The 22,228-nt window shown below is 44.3% G+C and overlaps 1 protein-coding gene across 2 annotated transcripts in view; it reads left to right on the top strand.

The window, feature by feature from the left end:
* The window catches only part of LOC108078378 (uncharacterized), a 42,079-nt gene that overhangs the window by 18,485 nt on the left and 1,366 nt on the right, over positions 1-22,228 (top strand). For both annotated transcript variants that reach the window (XM_017172212.3, XM_017172213.3), the window contains 6 exons: positions 10,391-11,222; positions 13,133-13,378; positions 14,473-14,780; positions 17,476-17,581; positions 17,714-18,340; positions 20,990-21,443. In XM_017172212.3, coding sequence (XP_017027701.1) covers positions 10,886-11,222; positions 13,133-13,378; positions 14,473-14,780; positions 17,476-17,581; positions 17,714-18,340; positions 20,990-21,443 — 2,078 coding nt within the window. In that variant the 5' untranslated portion in view covers positions 10,391-10,885. The remainder of the gene's footprint in view (positions 1-10,390; positions 11,223-13,132; positions 13,379-14,472; positions 14,781-17,475; positions 17,582-17,713; positions 18,341-20,989; positions 21,444-22,228) is intronic.

A 22,228-nucleotide genomic window follows, 5' to 3' on the forward strand; every position in this document is an offset into this window, starting at 1 on the left:
AAGTCACGTTTCTGGCAAATTCTATTATATTGTAAAGCATTTTCCGTATTTTGCGGCAAGTGCCAAGCGGCAGCTGCCATCTGGCAGTTCGCTGCATGCCATAAAAATGTCTACGGCACACGCAACTTGACTCGGGCACTAGGGTTAGGACTTGGGTTCAGTGTTGGGTGGGGGTATCACAGAACGTACTACGAGTCGAGTCCCGTCGCTCCGGTCGGAGCGCATTTCGTGCGTATGGAAAAAAGCGGTAGGAGAAGGACGAAGGCCGGAGGTTGGATGGGCAACAAAAATCTGCAATTCATGCAATTTTCATGGAAAATTTGCCGCGCCAAAAGAACAGAGCAAACACACATCCACTGGCACTCGCCCATATGAAGGACATCGTCTAAGAGCACATAGTATGCATATGTGTGTGTATTAGGATCTGTGCTTTGAATGTCAAAATATTTGTGTGTTTGGCATTTCAAGCGTTAAATTTTTGCTGTCAACGCTCATCCCAGAAAACTCTATCTCCAACAGAGGCAGATAGATATTTTTGAGGTTCTTCTGCCTTTGCCTCTGTCTCTGTCGAGCAAATCCACCGCCGGAATCCAAATTAATTTGCCTAGCACGTGGGCCTCAGTGATTATGTCTCAGTGGATGCGTGTTTTTGTTTGCATTTGTCTTAAGTGCTAAAGTCCTTGGCTTGATGCTTTCGAGATTACGGCTTACGTGAGCCCATCGTCTGGGAGTTGGGCGTTGGTATGTACGGCTCTCGGGGGACACTTGATATGACATTTAAGAAATATCCTTAATAAATTGTGGCAATTATTCTCCGGCTGCTTAAGCAATTGAGCATTTTTCGGTACTCGGCACTTGGCAACTTGAGATTTCATAGATACTCACCATGACAACAAAATCGATATTAGATCTAGGGATATTGTTCGGATATATCTAATTTGCGTTTTTGAGGAGTTCAAATTTAATATAGGTCTTAATTTAAAGTGAAGTAAATTTGATAAATTTGAAAATTGTTTGAAGATAACAAAGCTAAATGAAGGTAATGGCTTGATTATTTATAATATGATTTGGTATCGTTGCAAAGAATATGCTGCTCTTTTTGAATACTTAGTTTAATGATTTTTCCACTCTTGATTCTCTCAAGGACTTGCTCCTGGATAGTATTTAATGAGGATTCAATTCGCTCTTAGAAGCTCAAAAGTTGGGTTTTCAAAATGTATAAATTTTCTTCCCACACTTAGATGAATTTTCTCTTAATCCTCATGATTTAAGCTTCTGTTTTTCCACATCCTGCGCTGCCGTTAGATTCAAGTTGCGCCCAAAAGCAGGCAATGAAAACAAAGAAGATAAATGAAGACGAAAGCAGCCAGAAGCTGACGTCCTGCTGACGCCCTATTGCCGCCCTACTGCCGCCCACTTTATCCTTCCGCTCCGCCGCAGATTTGTGGCCAGAGTGGAGTCTAAAAATATGCCGTCGGCGTCGCCAACCACGCCTTCTACCCTCTAGGACGAACAGGATGCTGGAGCCAGACCACCACACGTGATGTTTGCGGGGCTGGAATGTTTGCCATGGCTGCATGTTGAAAGTGGCACATAATTAATTCAAATTAATTACGAATTGTGTGGAATTAGTGCTTGTGGCAAGCCCTGAAATGAGCCCCAGATCCGGACCCTAGCCAAGAGACGACAGACGACGACGGGTCGATGTTCGGCCTACATTGCCGAGTAGATTTTTCGACGTCCGTCCATCCGTCCGTCCCCTCTCGATTTCTGAGCTCTGAGCATATTCTTCCCCTTAAAATGCTAATCCCCTCGACAGCCACAAGTCGGAGGACCTGACATTGTTTGTTTGCCTGACCCAATTAGCGCAAATTTGCAACAAAGTCATAAACTGAGGCGGCAAACTGCAGCGAGCAGGAGGCGTGGCTGATGGCGATGGGCCGACATTTATAAATCAATTATGCAGCGATTGCACGCTCATTAGTGTCAAACTCAATTAACGCTTTGACAGTTTGCTTGGGGCCGAGGCGGATGGAATAGAATACAGAGGAGCCGTCGAAGGCAGGCGACAGCAACACGGATTGAGGTCACTTCCGCTGTCCGATGTCCACTGCCCGTCAACTCAAGTTCAAACTCGTTAATTGGCTATGCTGATCGGGATTCCGGAACCGCTTGACCCCTGAAACTGACAGGAGCTGCAGTGATTAGCGAGGATAATAAGCTAAGGGACGATAATCGATGGCTGGCAAACGGAAGTGATTATGGGATAAATAAATAAGAAATCACAGAGGAGGGATTAGATTTAGTGGGGGAAAATAGTATAAAACTTTAAAAGTAAATAACTTTAAGGGGAAATCTCCTTTCCATCTATAAATAAATGCTCTTTTCATTCTGAAAAATGATTAAGAAATATATAATATATAAAACATCCCATTTATAATACTAATCCCTTACTTTAGTAGATCCCAAAAAATGTGATTCCTTCACTCAAAGTCAAACCTACTTTGGTCTTTGCCTTGCCCACTTAATGGAATGTTAATCTTGACCGACCTTCGTCCTGTCATCAGCTATGCTCTTGGCTAGCAGACAATGTCCGGGGCCGAAACCATTCATCCTTCTGTCCCCATTTCCAGCTCCGACCGGTGTTTTATATCATAATTGCAATCTTGCATAAATGCGCGCGCCCGAGTTTTTGAAGTGCGCCAAATGAGTGCTGGGAGGAGTGTGTTTATGGCTGCCCCATGTTTGTTTGTCCTTCGAATCGCCATTTTGGTATGCGTCTTTTTACAGAGCAGCAACGGTAAAAGCAATCCCAGGCAGATAGAGCCCAGCCATCTATGGAATCGCAGCCATCATTATCATCGTCGTCATCGCAGTCGCCGGAACACGTGTTCTCCTCCGCACCCAGGCCAGCCGGGGAAGCAGCCTCGCCATGTCCATGACACACTTGTTCTGTGTTAGTGCGAACGACGTGTGTGTGTTTGTGTTTGTGCTTTCCATTGCATATCACAGTGTTTGCATCTGTGACCACCTCCAGCCCCCCAAACCATACCCACAGCCTCCCAGGCCAGCCGCCCATCTGCAAACATGTGTTGTGTGCTCCTCCTCATCCTCCCCAGAAAAACGCATTGAAACGCGTTTTGTTAGCTCTGTCTCTGGTCAGCAGAGGAGCATTGAGGTCACTTGGCGTGCATGTTATTGCCCAACCTTTACAGGATATCACCGCTCCCCGTGAGACCCCAGCTACCGCTACTCCCCGAGTCGATTTCCCTGACTTCTTATTTCATTCCACGCCACGTTTGCTCCATTAGCACTCAATCATTGGCTGATAGCGGAGCCACTCGTGCATCAAATTAATTCGAAACACCAAGCGAAAATGTCATCAATAATGTTCATCGGATTGGTGGCGGCGGCTTAGCGCACACACAGCTTAAGACAGGAACAAGACCAGGAACATTGCCACCCTCTGCCATTCCAACATTCCAACCACCACGTGACCAAGTTAATTTGGCGTTCTGGCCACAAACAATTAGTAAGCAAAACAAAGCAATTACAATAGCCAGCGGGGTGTGAGCGGTGAGGAATTTGGGATGAGAGGAGAGGAAGTTTGGAGTGAAGGCTAGACAGCCATGGAGTTACACTAGTCATCATGGAATAAGTAGATTGGGAGAGGAGACTGTACATTAGAGCAATTTCCTAAACTGTTCGTATAATTTAGACAAAAGTAATTTGATCTGTTTGTCTTGCAAACTATTTTAGGCTCACTGTATAGTTAAGCAAATGCCTATTCCATCAACCTAAACTAAACTCCCCTTATGCAGGTCAGTTTTGTCCTAGAACTATTATCGCATTCGGTGGCATTAATACTCACTCTGGCACACACACAGACTACACTCAAAAGCAGTGGCCTGGATGGACTTGCCGCTTAATTTGGGCACATGTCTGCGTTAGTTGGCTCAATTAAAATGCCTCGGCGGTTGGACTGCGGCCTGCGGCTACCATTCTATGGTGGAACTAACTCTTTAATGGCAGCTGCAGGATATGCATATCCATGCCCTGATATCCACATATCCATATTACATGGCGAGATCCATTCGTGGCGCAACGACACTTCATATATCACGGGATTAGCGGCGAATCGGGTATGTTTTTAATGATAGCGAGACCCTGAGACAAAGTGCGCATAAAGTGCATTCAAAATGGCATTATCAGGGCCCCTCCGCACACATTTATGTATACTTGATGCCAAATAGGGGTCGGTTTGAGCTGGGGTCGCCCGGGGCTTAAAGGGCAGAACATCAAAGCTGACTACGTGCCACGGGGCTTTTATGCAAATTTTCGCTGCCAACCTTTTGCATGCATTTTATGCATGCCCTTGCCGTTTTCCCATTTTCCAGAGATTTTTTGCCCTTCTTTTTTTTACGAACAGATAGAGGGAGATCCCCCCCCTCGTTCAATTGGCTAACAATTCGATTTTATTTGATTTAATTTCGTTCTTTTTATCTCGTTTATGGCCACGGCAGAGGAGGGGGGGATCGGAGTGAGTTGGAAACTTTTTGCTTTAACTCGGCAAAGTCAATTAGGCCAACTGTGCAAACATTTGTTTACACATTCACAGACTGGCCAGGACTGGAAGTGGCGAAAGGAGTGAAGGGGTAGAGTCCCAACCAATGGACCATTTCAACTCGGTGCGACTACAAAACTGCCATTGGCAACGTTTTGCTTAATTAACATTAAATTGTGTTGTACTACACAGGCGACCTCCCCCGATGTTCCAAGTCCCGAGTCTTATCTTCTCCCATCCCCACCGAAAAGTGTTAAGACAAAAGCAAATTGCCACTAAATTGGCACTTAAGGAATTTCGCTGAGCTAGCCAGAGGACGATGTCCTCCTCAGGCGGTCCGTTCTTTCAGGACTCCTGCTCCACCTTCGACGACTGTCAATTAAAGCCCAACTGATGTTTAACAATTTAATTATGAAAGTTAACGAGTTTATTTCGAACTATGTAGTGCTAGCTGCTGGCAGGCAGAACTTTTCAATTGCTGATTAAAAAAAGAACCCATGAGTGTCAGCAGAAAATAACAGTAAAAGATCCTCGGGCCAACACAGAAAGCCAAGCCACAAATCCCTGACATCAGGCTTTTTATGACACTTTAGTCACATATGTTTGCTTTTGGTTTATGGTTTATTTTTCGTTTAATTGATTTTTTGGCAGTTTTTAAAATAGTTTATTTGAGAAAGAAAAATATTTTAAAAATAATACTAAATATAAACTATACTAGAACGTGAGTTACTCTATTATTATGATATGATTTATAAAAAAATTGTTACTTAAATAAGTTTGTCTTTGATTTATGGTTTATTTTTCGTTTTATTGATTTTTTGGCAGTTTTTAAAATAGGTTACTTGAGCATTTTTACAAAGAAAATTATTTTTAAAAGAATAGTTATTCTATAATTATGCTCTATGGACTATGAGATACTCTATGATTGTGCTCAAATTTAAAATAAAAAATAAATCTAATTTGGTGAAATGTTCAATAACATGTGGTTAGTGAAATTTTGCAAAGAAAAATTAAGCTGCAAGGATATCTAGGTTCGGCTTTGTAAAGCAAGCTTTCTTGATTAACAAGAAAGAAAGCTAACTTTGGCCAGCCAAAGTTTGTATACCCTTGCAGGTAACAATTAAAATATATCATAACTAAGCCAAAAATGCATTAATTTCGATTCGGAAAGCAGTTTTCTGTTAGTTTTTATTAATTTAAAAAAACTGCATACCAAATTTAAAATTTTAAGAAATCAAAATTTTTGGCCATTTTTGCTTATTTTAATGATGTAACCCCTTATCAAATTTCGCAAGAATGACCAAAAAATCGATTTCTTTCGGACATGTCTAAAAAGATTCGCATGTTGACGCTGATCAAGAATATATATACTTTATAGGGTCGGAAACGTCTCCTTCACTGCGTTGCAAACTTCTGACTGAAATTATAATAATATACAAGGGTATAAAAATGAGTATATTATATATAATTTTTTAATTTTAAATAATATATCAATAATAATAGTAATGTATCGATTTTGTGAGGTAAGCTTTATTTCATGATTAAATTTTGCATAGATTTTCTTTTAAATTTTTAGTAATACTTTTTTTTATTATTAATTTCCGTTTTTTTAAAAACACTTTAAATAAATACAAATACTCATAACCCATTTCAATCGAACTTTCATCATTTCACCCTTAACCCTCTTGCATCAAATTGCAATTATGATATTTAAGGAAATTGATTAAACTTATTTTGACCATTAGCTGCAACAGCTTTGAATACTTGGGCCTGCAGTTTGGTCCGGGGTTTTGTTGTGGCCTCCAGCCATTTAACCCTCCAGGGCACAAAGGAAGCCTTCATTAGCAGGCAAACGACTTTTAAATTTGCTCCTAATTATTGTGCATTTGTTGGGCAGTTTTGCATTTCCCTGCTTGACTTGGCCGCAGCCACTTCATCCTCATTTTCCGGCAATGGCGATGGTGCTGACGCTTTTGCTGCCGCTGAGTGGGCTCCCAAGCCGTGTATTTATGGGCCAAACGTAGCATTTGTGCAGTTTTTAATGAGTTTTTGTTGTTCCGCCACGCAGTTGGGGAAAGTTTTGGCCCGGGAAGGCCTCTGGAGCATTGGGTGCAACTGATGCCGCCTGGACTGACTAGATGACAGACTGAGTGGAAACGCTTGACTTGGCCGGCAGACTGGAGCACTGGAGGCACTCGAAAAACTAATCAGCGCGCTGGCAAACTTTTTCCTGGCCAGCTTTCGGTATCCTTCGGTTGCTTTTTCTTTCGCCCTCCTGGCCAAAAGACTTTACAACATAATTAAGATTGTTGCAAGCAACTTGAGTGCGTTTAATGAGGAACGGCCAAGGAGTCGAGAGCTAGTCTTTAGCTTCTCCAGACTCGCTTTTCTTGTTTTCCGGAAAACTTTGGCCAGCCCGTGGGTAAACGAGGGAAGAGGGGGGTAACATTTTCGGGCTCGTTACTTATCTTGCTCATTTCCTTTCAGTGCACTTTTGTGTTGGGCATTAACATGGTCATTATATCCTGGATACCCCGGCACCTCCGCTTCCGCGCTGCACATAATGTCCGTGTGGCCTGCAACAGCCACTTTCCTTGCGGTTCTTTTTGTGGGCTTTGTGTTTGAATTACGAGCGCCTCTCAAGTGTTTTTCCGCACTCTCAATTGCATAATCATAATCATGATCATATGACTTTCCTGTGCAGCTTCACTGGCTTGATTATACATCCAAGCGGATATCCCCATTTGTATCTGTTTATATAGATATTTATATAGCGGTTTTGTTTCACACCTCTGGCCATAAAACCCACTATTATTCGCACTCTCTAATCTCTAATGTGCTAAAAGTTCAGCTCACACTTCACTGCTTTTATGGCTTCAAAGGCGTGGAAACACGCCGGGAAATCCCCTTATCTCTGGCGGAGTCTCCACCTCCTCTTTCCGGAGTCTAGTAATCTTGTAGCATTTAGTTTTCATTATAGGCACTTGACTGAACAATTTTATTGTGGTCTGCTTATAAATAATGTTAAGCTGCGAGTCTGGTTGAGGTGTGGCTTTAATTTATTTCTAATTTATTTACGGGATATTGTGTTTTTATAGGTACTTAGTATGGTAATGCAGAGTAAACAAAGTCTCTTGAAAAATACTTTAAAAAATTCTAATTCAAAGTACAATAATTTAATAAGTGTTGTTTGAAAATTTGTTTAAAATAACTTTACATTTAATTTAGTGTATTCAAAGCTTCCTTTTAACTACAATTTTCAGCTGTATTCAAACCTTTAAATTTTATTTATTTCTCATTCAACAGGCTGAACAGAACAGATTGTACTTCAGTTAGATTCCATCAGAGCCAGCTTATGGCAACTCCACTCAATTTTAATCCCTTAGCTGGCATACCTGGGAGTCCTTCATTCATCTGACAAAACAATTTTAAAGAACCAAATTGCCAAATCGACTAAAAGAGATCATTCGAGTTCAATTAACAAGTCAACATGCAAATATGGTTCAAAAAATCAACTTTTCATGCGCTTTTCCTGCTATTCTACTCCCTCTATTTTTTCTGTGGCTTCTCATTGCTGGGTGCTAAATGTCAGCAATGCAATTAAATCGGCTATGGCCAACCAGTTGGGGGGAGGACGAGACTAGGGGATGGGATCTCTCTCTCGGGGGGATTGAACGCGGAGGGTTATAAAATTATGAAGCGAAATTGGATTTAAAAACAGCCAAGCCAAGCCAAGCTGTCCTGGTCTCCGAAGTGCGGAAAAGTGGGAAAAGCTGATGAAAGCCGGGGGCCCAGAGAGTGGGGGTGCACAGGATAGGGACAAATGTTGGAGCCATTAGCGCCATTTTTCCTTCGGACACGTCCACCATGTCCCCCGATGTCCTTCACTTCCGCTCCTCTTCGGCGCTTCCTTTCGTTGCTGCGGCTGCTGCATTTGATGAGTTGAAAATTGTAATTAAACTGCGTTTGTTGACATTGCATTTAAAAATAAATAATAATAAATAATGCATAATAGGGCTGGAGGGGGACAAAAGCCAAAGTCTGAAGAGAAGCGGCCAAGGAAATGAATGGAAATGGAAGGCGCGGCTGCGATGGCGGCTTTCTCCCTCGTTATCCCAAGAGCTGCAGCCGTACTTAACTATTAAAACTTTGGCAGAGGCAACTCCATAAAATGACGTGCGAAAAATGAGGAAGAGCGATGAAATGAAAGAAATCTGTCCGGAATAAAAGGAAAATATGGCGGGGGTGGGGTGGGAAAGAGCTGAAGACGGAAAAACTGGCAACTGAAAAGGGTTTTCTGAAAACGTTTTCATTAAAGTGAAACGCAAACATTTCAATTAAGCAGCGACTCTAAGCTGATTTCAATCTGGCTAAAAGGGATAATTTCCGGCAGACGTTTCGTCCTGCGCCGTTCCAATGTCCTTCGTTTTTTGTGTGTGTGCGAGAGTTCGTGATGGCATCACAGTTCAAATGTTAGGTCACAATCAAGAGGGCATTGGCCATGCCTTGCCGAGGGTCTAAATCAGCGATTGACATTAATTTTGCATTAGCCAGCGCCTTACGCCTTGGCCCCTTTGTCGCTCATACGCCCCGTTGTACGCTGAATTAAATTATGCGCGCTTGCCATAAAAAAAAGCAACTCAAGTGGCCATTGTTTTGCTGGCCCGTTTCCGGCTTGGCACAGTTACGACTGTCAGCTCCAAAAACAAGAAAACCCACAAGCCCAAGACCAAGCCAAAACTCAAACCCAATCCCGGATCCCTAGCCCAATCCCAGTCTCTGCCTTTGGCTTATTTTATTTTCCAATTAAGTAAATTGCGTGAGCCAGAACAGGCCTCCCCTTTTGTTGTGCACATCACAAAGGGGGCGACTACAAAAAGAATAAATGTTTTCCTCGTTGGGTTTCGCCTCCTCGGTATCCTGGCCACATTCCCGCACACATCAATAAATGTGTTGCGTGTTGCTTCCCTTTCCTAGCTATTCCCAGAAGGGTAGGGGAAGGAGCTTCTATAACTAATCGCTGAGTTCTCCGCTCGGGTCTTTAATTGATTCAATGTCTAAATATCCTAAGCGCCTTACCCGGCCGCCCCAACAAAGTCAGCTTCATTACGATTATGGACTTTGATGTGTGAAGGCTCTGGGTGGGATTCACTCGACAGCAGACGGATTTCAATTTGCTTGTCTGTCTATATATCTATATATCTGTGCTGATGCCAGACGCTTATTCAATTTGTATTACAAGCCGCTTTCTATATGGACTTAATCATTGTTATCATTTTTATGGGCTTAATCGATGGGAGCCGATAATGAGCTCATTGTGGGTAAGTCGGGTTAAATGAAGCCTTAACAAGATGCGGGTTAAGGCAGTCAAGTCGAAGTGGGAATCGATATTTAAATGGTCTAGAAAAAAGTCAAATATGTTGTGGGAAATGAGCTTAAGAGATGGCACCTAAATTGAATTAGTTATTTGGAAGTAGCTGAGACAGGAGTTGAGTTTTCCTTGAAATGTAATCATTATTAATTCTTAAATTACGTAAACTCAATTATCAATTAATCACATATTGTTTTATTTAAATATTTAACTTGCTTGCAAATTTGTCTCTCCACTGACCATTTAAGCAACAATAGCAAGGCCTGGCCTTAAAGTGCTGCTAATTAGATTAAGTGAAGTGTCAAATTTAGTACGTTTTCACTTTGTGTGCGCTTAACCTACTCCCAAGTGCACTTCAACGGAAGCAGCCAGGCAGCAGCAGCAGCAGCAGCAACTGCAGCAGCAACAATATGAATACTACAGCAACTACAGCATACAAATGTTTTCAATTACAGGCAACACAACGAAACGGAGGGGAATAAACTGGCACAACAACTTTAAAAGTACAAACGGCACAAGAGGAGGAAGAGTCCATGAAGTGCATAGACCAGGAACAATGGTAAATGCCATGTCAGCAACATCAGCAGCAGCAGCAACATCACCAGCAACAACGACAGCAAAAGCGAGTCAACGACAGCTTAAAACATAATACGCTAGCTAAAGGCAAAAAGCGGATAGAGAATCTGGGGGTTCCCCAGCCATATATAGACAGAGACACAGAGTCAGAGTCAGAATCAGAGGCGGAGGCGGAGACGGACCAAGAGAAATCCCCGGACAAAGCGACATTGCGAATAATGAGAAATCGTTGTTGCAATTAGTGTGAGCCAAAGGGGTTTTTGGGCCAGCCATGAATCACCAGCTTGGCTGGCAGCGGAAACGGAAATGCTTGACGAACGGAAGCCGACAAGGAGAGCAGGTGGCCACTAAATGCCATTGAACATTGAGCGATAATGTCCGACGTTGAGAAGGCGACGATTAAGGTGCAGCAGCAGCCACAACAACTGGACTGTGGTATCGACGATGAGACGGATCCCGAGCACGGAACTGAGGTGGGGGTCAAGACCACTGCCACGCTCACTGCCAAGCCGGGCAGCTGCTTTCGACGCTGCTCCGGACAGCTGCTCAAGCTGCTGCTCTCCACGCCCGGCCTGGTGCTCCTAGTCATCGGGTACTCCATATTGGGCGCCCTCATTTTTCCGCTGCTGGAGGCGCCGCAGGATCTGAGCAAATCGGCGGCCATAGCCAAAAGTCGAGAGGACTGTCTGCGGGAACTCTGGATTATAACGGGTGAGTGGTTATTGGGGGAAACATATCTTAAAGTCAAAAGCAGAAAGAATTTTATCTCAGATCATGCTTAAATTATTTTAAAAGGAAGCAACTTAACCCTTTCAGGTTTATTCAAATAGCTTTCCACTAATTAACATTATTGACCTTTGTAATCACCTTTGATCTCCTAATTTCAAGTACATAATCACATTCTTCTCTATCTGGCTGATTTTGCAACAGTTATTTTAACGCTTCGCTGGCAACGCGCCAAAAATTGAGCATAAATTATAATGGTTGCTGCCACATTTTGTGGCGCATTGCCTGTAAATTTTTCGGCGAGCTTTGCACGCTTGATTTGCCTGCAAATTGGCAAAGTAATGCCAAACATTGAAGCGACAATGTTTTGTTTTATCGCCCATTAATGCTTAGCAAATAGAATCGATTGCCGGCACAGGGCAAACACAAATATTTTAATTATAAGTACCCGCAAACATGCAGTCGAGACTAAACAAAAGGATGGCAAAATTTTACTTTCGTTGCTGGCCAATTGAATTATAGGAAAATATTTGCATTTCGCAAAATATATGTGATCGGGCGAGGCAATTGTACCCATTTTCGCGATTCGGCGATATTCAAACGAATCGATTTGGCGTGCGTTTATCGCAACTATGCGCAGTCCGAAGACCATATTTTGTGGTCCTGATTTATGTGAAATTAATTACTATGTCGCACCTGCCAATGGCATTTGGGACGAAGGCACCGCGGCACGTGCGTGTTCATTAGAGCTGATGTTTATTTAATTAAAATTTCACATAATAAATAAACCAATTAACTTGAGCTCATCCACGGCAGCGGCGGCGTCTCACCTGGCTTATGATTAATTCTATGAGGAACACCAACGAGAGCCTAATGATGTGAAGCATTCCTCTAGCCTTTCCTTTGCCAAGGGTCATTTATTATTTGGCTTAGGAAGAGGTGGGATTTTAGCTAAGGCTTAAATTGTGGTGTTAAAAATAAAATCAAGAATAGCTAGTCAAGATTTAAGCAAATAATTAAAATTAACAAGAACTTGACTTTAAAATGTTTCATCTTTAATTCTTAGAAAGGATTTCACATACTTTGTTGAGGCCTTTAATTTGTTTGATTAAATATTTTCCATTAGCATAATTTTCATGCAGTTTGGCTTATAAATTTAATTAAATTCTAGAGTCCAGAATTAACCGATAATTAAATTCGGCCTCCCGACATTCAACCATTAAAGTCATGTCTCTATTTCAACCAAACCTTCAGTTACCAAACCTAAAAACTCCTTTTAAAGAGAGAAGCATGTATAGTATGCATTTCCATCAGTGGAAAATATTGGCAATGAAGAAAACATTTGATTTTTGCCTTTGTTCTTGGCCACTTGCTTCGTTCTTCGGTCGACTAGAGTGGGTGGGTTTTGATGATGTCTGGGGAAAGTGCACACCCGAGGCCTCATGACACGGGAGACTTCTCGCTAGCCTCCTTCCACGCCCAAGGCCAGGGGGCGGGGGGCGTGGCCAACAGCAAACTAGTCTCGAACTGCTGTTAACAAGCGACCTCTACAATTTGCCTCCTCCACGAGAGGAGAGGCGAGGCGAACACACGACATTGCCATCAAAGGGGAGCAGATTCCTCAAGACATTCGCCCGAAATCGAAGGGGAGGGACGGAGGATGGCAAGGTGAGCTATGGCTACGGGCGAAGGATTCAGGCGAGAATGCTCCGATTTGCCAGCACTTGTCGCCCGTGTCGATGGGAGGTCGAAGGATGTCAGGGGTTATCACTGCACTTGGCATGAAATTGCATAATTACGGAAAGGGCACTTGGTCGCATTCTCGAGGATTCTCCAACCGAGCTAACCTTCCATTTTTGGTTTCTTTTTTTTTCCTTTCCCCCAATTTCTTGCAGAGAAACTCAACGTGCTGTACGAGCGCAACTGGACGATGCTGGTCCACGAGCAGCTGCGTCGCTTCGAGGGCTCCATTGTGGCAGCCACGCGCCAAGGATCCGGTGGCTCTGGAGGCGGTGGAGGAGTCCACTTCCAGGGCGGCAGTGCCAGCGCCCTGGGCCACTTTGGCTATGATGCCGGCGACTCGCAGAGCTGGACATTTAGCGAGGCTCTGCTTTACTCGGTCACTGTGATAACGACAATTGGTGAGTTCCGTTCCGGCTCCGTTTCTGTTCCCCTTCTTCCTTCCCTTCCCATTTCTGTCTCCGTTTCCGTTTCCGCACTTTCACTGCCACAACTAAGCCGTTCGGATTTATGTTTAGTGTTTATCCTGAGACTCTGCCCGCCGAGCTGCTTATTATGATTTCGGGCATTTGCCACAACTCGTGCTGTGGCCAGCAAATATTTACTTTGCGGGGGCCGAAGGGCAAGGACAAATAGACCTCGACATCCCAACGCCTTCTAGTGCAAACTAAGCCACCAGCAGGACAGAGACAGAGACCGAGAGAGAGAGCTGCCACAGGAGTCGTGGGAGCCGTGGAACATCAGACGCATTGTGTATACGACCCGTAGGCCGAGACAAAATATTTGCATATGCTAAGTGATGGGCCATAGCGGGGCCCCAGCCTGGTGTTGTTACAAATTAACTATATCTCAGGGTCTTTAACTTTAACAACGTTCAACGTTCCATGTTCTTTGGGGGCACAAAAGTCCCTGGGAAGAGTCGTAGATAAGCTACTCAAATGTGTCGCTAAACCGATTTATTGTGGACATTGCTGTGGCCAAGCAATAAGTTTGTTTGTGTGGTAAATATTAGGGTCATAATGGGAGTTTGGAATGTCGAGAGTTAGTATATAATATCTGGGTTAATTGAGAGGAGTTAAATTAGGAACTGGTCTTTTGTTGGGGATGCTTAAATAGCTTTAAAGTTGTTTTTTTAAATTTGTTTTTGCTTAATTTGAATTAAGAGTGTAATAATAATGATACAAATAATATTTAGCTTAAAGTTTTGCATATATTTAGGATTTTTATTTACCGTATTGATCATCATTCCGTTTTTAATTGTTTGTGGAATACATTATATTTGCTTTTTTTTTACATTTAAAAAAAGTTTAAAGTAACTCAAAGAAAAACCATATGCTGCTAACCCCAAGGACCTGTCCCATTTTTATTTTATTTCCCACATTCCCATCCGATTAAAAGTAGATGCATTTATATTAGCCCGTGCGTGCTTGCCATTTTCATGGACTAACCCAGAGATACACTCCGATCCCTATGATCCTTCTCCTGCTTCTTTCAGGTCACGGCAGCCTGACGCCGCGCACTGCCGCCGGCAAGCTGGCGACCATCTTCTACGCCCTGGTGGGCGTCCCCCTGATGCTGATGTGCCTGTCCAGCCTGGGAGCCCTGCTCGCCGACGCCCTGCAGTGCACCTACGTGCGTCTCTGCTGCCAGCTGCAGCAGCAGCATCACCACCAGAGCCAGCGCAGAAGGAAATCCTCCACTCCGACAGCCGGCGCCACCGCGATGACAACGCCACCAGCCAAGGCGAGTCGGGACAAGGAAAAGGAGAAGGGCCCAAAGAGACGTCTGGCAGCTGGCATGGGGGTAAGCATGGCGTATGATTGATATTATTTAAGCGAGCGCAGCAGCAGCTGCAGTCCATCAGCGAGGACACTTTTATGGATCCTAATTCGATGGCTGGCAAGGCAGAGTATTCCCCTCCAGCTGCAACTGTTGCTGTTGCGGAGTTAGCCAAACGAAAAAGCTGAAAAATATAAGAGAGAAAAGTGCTCTATACTTCGGTTTAAAGTAAACTTCCAACATTGTTGCCGGGGAAAACTTTCGCTGGCTACTCTCTGGACCCGCTGTTTTACGCATGAACTTTTCCCACTACTCACTAAGTGTTTCGCTTGTAGTTTTTCCACCAGCCCCGAAACTTTTTCCCAGCGGCGACAGTTTCACTTTGGCGAAACCCCACCCTGATGTATGGAAATGGAAGCTCCCCTATGCTAACCAAATCCAAAGTCCGGCAGGGATGCGATGCGAAATCATTGATTACGCAGGACTCGAGTAACCCTCTCTTGGCTTATTGTTCTCTTTGGTTTCGGCTCGCATTTCGCACATCAAACTGCATCCGTATTTCGAGTTTTAATTACGACAGCAGAAGCCTTTTAAGTGGATTCCAAAAAAACACCCGTACCCGATGCTCCCGAGCTCGGGCTTCCCCTTCGGATTTCTATTTTGGATTTGGGGCAAAACAACAACAGAGAAGTTTTCTTTTTGCCTTTTTTTTTTTGTTTTTCAGGGAAAACCCGCTACTTTCTAGGTCTTCCAAACTGCACAGTGTTTTCGCTTTCCGTCCGGTTTCGGGGTCGGTTTCACGTTCTGTTTTTCCCCTGGTTTATTGCGTTTTTTATTTGCTCTGGCGCTGTATACATTATAAATAATTTTTTAGGATATCAAAACTCTGACTCGAAGCCTTTCCTTGTTTCCTATTTGTGTTTGTATTTATTTGTTTGCGTGTTTTGTGCATTCGTGCATAAGTTTTGTAAGTGATTTGCTGGCCTCCCTGTAATGACATTTCTGCTTTCGTCCTGTTCCAGCTTTTCCATGTTTTTTTAAAGCTTTAAAAGTGATGGAAAAAAATAAGAGTGAATCGGTTTGTTTGGCTTTCGCTGCTTTTTTTGCTGCCACTCGTCCTGCTGTTTGTTTTGCTTGCACAAATTTCTGTTTAATTGGCAATTTATGGCGACAGACGAGGATTCAATAAATAAATAAGTGATTTTGCGGTGGCCCAGGGCCCAGTTCGTTCGCCTGTTTGTCATTCGCATCGCAACAAAAAATTCATTTCATAAATTAACATTTACTGGCTGGACACTCTATGCAAGCAAACTCCGCTCGACACTTTTAATGAACTCCTCGCCAACTTTGTCCATCGCCAGCGTCAAACTTGAAAAGTGGACTCTTTAAGAGCTCCGCCCTGCTGCTGCCCCACGTTTCGACACTTTAAGAGTTGCGAAAACTTTAGTTGGCAGTTTGAGTCGGGTCAAAAGGGCAATGGCGGCGGCATAAATTTAATTTTTTTCCCGGACTCTCCTCTGTTCGTGCCAAGTAAATTGAAATGAGTGCGAGCCACTTTAAGGCGGCGCGGTGGTAAAGTTTGCACTCCGAGGGCATGCAATAACTTCTCATTTCCGGCACTTTTGGCCCTAATTGATTCGGATGCCGGCCACTCAGATATCACGTGGCGCGAAATCGAAGCTGCAGCACGAAGGAAACTAAAAACTTTTGCGCATTCTCCACGCTCGAATGGAGTAATCTACTTGCCGTGTTCGATGGCAGTCGAGGGAGCATGGCATTGCTTTCAGGACATCAAACCAGCTGCTGCGACTTGTTGAACAGGATTTTTGCATTTGGCCTAGGCTGGGATTTGCTGTGGCTATGAGGATGTGGGGGATTGTGATGGCTTGTTTCGACTGTTGTTGCATTCAACAACTCATTAGGGCCCTGGATCCAATCTTGCTGGAGGACCCAAGGGCCTGCTTGCCGCATAAGGACCACAAGGATGCGGCTGGCAATTGATAAGGCGGCCTGTCGGCAGATTGCGAACGGCTCTAGGGATGTCCAGTCATGGGTTGAATTATTATCGCCCTCGTGTTGACTGGTGCCATTTCGGCTTTGGCTTTTGGCCTTTTGGCTTTCGGCATTCCGGCAATTTGGCCTTTGGCATCGTCTTTTGCAATTATCATGGCGCACACACATGCCGTAACGGGGGCTCAGACCGCAAGTCTAGCTGGGAGAGGAGTCGGTATCCATTTCGCATTTCGCATTTGGTATTTCCCTCGCCCGTTTGCGTGAGTGTCCATTAGATTTGCCATGGCATTTGATGATGATGCCGCAAAACCGCAACGCACACGATATACGCCCGGCTTGGTCTCTCTGGCCGCAAACAGCTTTCCAGGGCGAACCACGAGCTTGATGACATCAGTTTTGGGCCCCCAAGAAAGCCCGGGATTGAGCATGCAAATTGCGTGTTTTATTGACATGCCCCCATGTCACGTCAAGTAGCCGCAGTGTACGCCCAAGAAATTACATAAGGAAAGGCTTAGAAGTTTACTACGATGATAGCTGGGAATTAAACTTTGATTGGTCATAGAACAGGGTTGGGGGAAATGTGCTGAGAGACTCTAAATTTGAAATGAAATGTCTTTACTTTACCTTTAACTTTAATTTAATTTAAACATTTAAAAAGTCTTATTTAATGATGGCTGAATACTCCCCTTCTTTTCCACCTCTTCAGGCTAATTGCAAGGGCTGCAGATACGATGCGGCCAACAGTGAAACGAGCCTCAACGACTGCCTCGAATATGGCCAGAAGGGAAAACTACCTCCAGACAAGGGGGAAGGTGAGTGAGGGGGCTGCTGCGGCCATTGTTCGCATGCTAATTGTATTGTCAGCACAATTGCAAGTCGTTAATCATCTTTAACATGTCTCTGTACGTTTTCTTTTGTGCCCTGACATGCCGTGTGGTCAGCAGATGCCTGTCAATTGTTGCGCAACTTGAATCAGCAGCAGCAGTTCTACCAGCAGCAGCAGCAGCAGTTGCAGTTGCAGCCACAGCAGCAGCAACAGCCGGATGTCATGCTAATGACAACGACAACGGGCAGCGCATTGCTGAAATACGCACCGCAGCAGCAGCAACAGCAATTATCGACAGCAACTCTCCCGCGCCAACACCATCAGCTGCAGCAGCAGCAGCAACACCAGCAACTGCAACAGAATTTCGTTGCTGTGCCCAGCAGCATGCTGCGAATGCCGCTGACAGTGCCGCCCAATTGTTATGCGCCCGCGACTGCCACGATTTACTTTCCGTTTGCCCCCTCCGCACCCGGCAGTCCCGCCCATGCCCACACCCACACCCTGGCCCATGGCCATCATCTGGCTGCGAATCCAACGATGGCCAATACCATGGGAAATGCAACGGCATCGGGGACAGCACTTGGTCAACAGCCGCTGGTCAAGTATCATACGATACACTTGCAGCCCGCTTCCGGCAAGCATCGAGTGCTGGCCTCTGGACTTCAGGATCCATCCGCGGAAGCCGCGACTTTGGAAGCCATCACATTGCCACCGCCGCCGGCCTATCAGACGGGGAATGTGCCTGGTGAGTGTTGAAAAAGGTTATTTTTATTGCTGTTTTTCCGGGGAAAACAATATGACGATGGGCTGTCAAAAGGGAGTTTTTAATTTATGTTCAGGAAGTTATTTATTATTTCTAAAGGTTTTATATTTTAGTTAGTATTTTGTAATAAAAGAAATGAATCTCAAATTAACATACTGAAACATTCAGCTATGTCCGCAAATGACTTAATTCAATTTGGCAATAATTTTGAATTGTTAATGTGTGCTAATGATAGTGGTGGTGTGGCGGTAAATATGCATAAATTGAACAAAGGAAAATTGAATTTAATTGGATGAACAATTTGGGCCTCCTACCGAAAATGTTCTGCTGACAGCATTGGCTTAACCTGAGTTCCGAAACAAAACCGAACTGTAATCAATCAATCATACGCCCTGTTGTCGTCACCGCCACTCTCTTGCCCTCTCCCCGGCCCTCATTTACGCTTTCAATTATATAACAATTTGGGCGGCAATGGCAACATCATCGTCGTCGTCGTCGTCGTCATCATCAGGAGCAGCAGCTTGCAGGCTGTGGCGATGGCGGAACCAGCGGCGTGTTAAAATGACAGAGTTAAGCAGACGTACTTCAGCCAAGAGGGCGGCGGCGGCGGGAGGGCATTAAAACTTTTCAACTTGTGCTGCTTGACATGCCAGGACAACCAAGAGCAGTAAGCACAAGGACAACATGCACTTGAGGCAACTTTCGACATGTGCGACAGTTTTATTGACGATAATGATGACTTGGCATAAAGGAGACAGGACCTGGCAGCTTTCTCGGCTCTCCTCGGCTTGTGCAACGCATGCAAAACTCATTAAAGTTAACGGTTGCTTGTCGTTAAGGCGGCGGCACGTGACTTGCTTTGTCCAAAGATTTCGTAGCCTGGGACTTGGCCATTTGTCGCACTCTCCCCCGAATTGATTTCATTATGCATGTTAATTGTCTGCCACTGACACCCGCAGCACACAGAGCTCCCAAAAAGCAGCACAGAGTCGGAGTCCGAAACCGTGGTACACCGCACCATTAAAGCACTGTCAAAGTTGCTGCAACGTATGACATATATATAGTAGAATATGTGGAATAAAGCACTAAACACTATATGTCCCTGCACACTAATGAATGTCTTTGTGTACTCACTGCCACCCCGTTCCCTCAGTGTGGTGTCCAAGTTTAAGTAAATATTTTCAAATTGGCCATGTCCGGAGCAGACCACGCCATAGCGGAGTATACTCCGCGTTACACCAGTGTCCTGTCGACAGCTCCAATGTGAAAGACGAGCGCTTCCTTCCGTTTCCACGGTGGCTAGAGGGTTGAACTATGAGTTTTGAACAGTGGAAGTTACACATTATGAGCTGCATTGAGCTTTAAAATAATTATTAACTACTTAAAGTAACTCCATTTAACAACAGAAATTGAATATTTGAAGTAGAAATTTGTTACCTTATTTTTGTATAATGAAAAGGTGGCATAAATTCAAAAATATTTAAAGGAAAACTATATGTGGGACTTTATATTTTCCATAAAAGAAATCTGCCATAAAGTAATCTTCCACTTGAATAATATTTAAATCAAAATGTATTCCTTTTAGGTTCTGCTATGGTTTAAGTTTTAATTTCTTAATACAATTTTTTATATTATTTAAGGAATTATTAAAGAGTTGGAAAGTAGCAGAAGGTTGTGCATAATAAGCACAACTTCTTGACCCTCCACATACAAGAATTGTTGTAATTTTTTGACATTTTCATCCTTAAATGCGCTAAAAAAATTATTATAATCAAATTTTATTTCTGGTAGGTTCTACTAGACTCCTAAGTTTGGAACTATGTCTGATTTTAAGTCGACGAAATTATCCTTAAAGTCACACATCACCTGCTTTAAAATACTTATCTTCTATACCTTCTTTAATATACTTAAAGTAGCAGAAGGTTGTCTTTAAGTGGCACAACTCCTTGACCCCCTCTAATTGCAGTAATTTCGTAATTCTATCCATTTTTATCCAGAAATCCTCTGAATAATTTAGTGCATTTAGTGGGTATGTGTTGTGCCCTCCAACAATAATTGCCCACTGTGCTCGGTGCACTGTGGCCCTTTGCCAGATGGTTTAATGCCCCCTGACAACCCGACAACCCGACATCCCGACTCCACTCACTGCCACTGGCAGCCGCTAATGAAAGTTAACGCCAAACTTTTACGTTTTTGGAATGGGAATAGGAATGGGAATCCGGAACGCTTCGTCCGCCACATTGTTGCATTTTGTTCGGCGAACTTTGGTAAAATGCAAAGCAAATCATTTTCCCAACACAGAGCCGGCAGTGCAGTCCTGTGTCATTCTGGCTAAATGCACAACTTTTTCGGTTTTTCCCCACACTTTTCCCCCGCGCTGTTTTGGCTCCTTCCGCTGCTGCCACTGCCACTTCCGGCGGAACTAACGGGCTAACGGGATAATCTAACCGTGTGTGGCAGCTGGCGGAAGTTGTTTTGCCAATTTGTGCGGAAACTTTTATTTATTTTTTTTTTTTTGTAGGGCCGAGCTATGTTTTCTGGTTAATGTTATTATTGAAAAGTATTTTTATACCTAACATTGATAATTAAAGTTAACCTTTTTCCCCCCGCTCAATTTCGTTTCCATTGCAGCTGTGCGGCGGGCCAAGTTTGTGACGAAACCGCTGCCACACGAGATCAATGCGCTTATGGATTGTGGAACGGGTGCGGGATCGACGGATTTATCCGGCAGGCATGATTTATTGCCAGCAGCCACAGGAGCAGCAACAGCGGCAGCAACACCATTGTTAACCTACACGGCCGCAGCAACAAGCCCACAACTGTCAGCAGGCATTAAGGCTGGAGGAGCAGGAGCAGCACCCACCATGGCCACGGGCCGGGGAACAGGAGTAGGTGCCACACTGTCCGATAACAGTTTTATGGCTGCAGGTGTTTGTGGAGGAGCAGCATCCACAGCACAGCCAGGAGCCACTGCAACCCAGGCCTCCTCGGCAGCGGCCACACTGTCTGCCCTGTTGAGCGCCAATTCCACGGGCACGGTGGACATCATGGAGGACGAGGATGAGCAGGAGAGAGAGCGTTTGAGGTGTGTATTACAGGGTTTAGGTGAATCTTTAAGCCGGAACCTTAATTTAATCCTATTAACAAACTTTTTGCTGTCAGCCGCGCTTTAAATCCACACTTCAGTATCTGCATGATGCACACTGCAGGCCTTTGCTCCCCTCCAACAGCCTTGCGGTGGCTGTCCTCCCCCCCGCTGCGGTGGTTGTCTCCACTCTGCTCCACTTCACCGCTCACCCTTGCCCTTCGCTGTGCCATTTTCTGCCAGAGTGCCGAGAGCCAGCCACTGATGATGGTGGGGCGGGATGGAAAGAGGGATGGTTTTCCTTCGCTTTTTTGAGCGCACATTTTGAGAATTTTATTTAATAAAAACGCAGTGGCGATAGCATCTGGTAATTAATTTTGACAGTGAACCTGGGCACGCGTCGCGGGCTATATACTCTTGTATATAGTATACAGATATGTATAGTATATACCCTCTTCATTTTCAGCCTTGTCTGTAATTAATTGTAAGCCGAGCTGCGCACTCACTCGCAATGAATCGGGTCAATTAATCTCGACTGCTGCTGCTCCTTTACTTTTCCCCGTCAGCCCTTCTTGTCTTAGGTAAATATGTGCAAACGTGTTGTTGTCCTTATTGATCGCTGGCCCCAAAATCGGAAGTAGTTTCCGGGCCCAGCCAATCGCTCCTCAAGTGCAACTCGAGGCGGTGTTTGCCCAGCCGAGAGCTCCTAGCTGAGAGGCACAAGTCTCCCGAGAGTCTGTTGGCCGGCCAAGTTCAATAAATGTTCGGCAAATTGGTTTGACAGA

This window comes from Drosophila kikkawai, chromosome 2R, assembly GCF_030179895.1.
Source record: "Drosophila kikkawai strain 14028-0561.14 chromosome 2R, DkikHiC1v2, whole genome shotgun sequence".
Lineage (NCBI taxonomy): Eukaryota > Metazoa > Arthropoda > Insecta > Diptera > Drosophilidae > Drosophila > Drosophila kikkawai.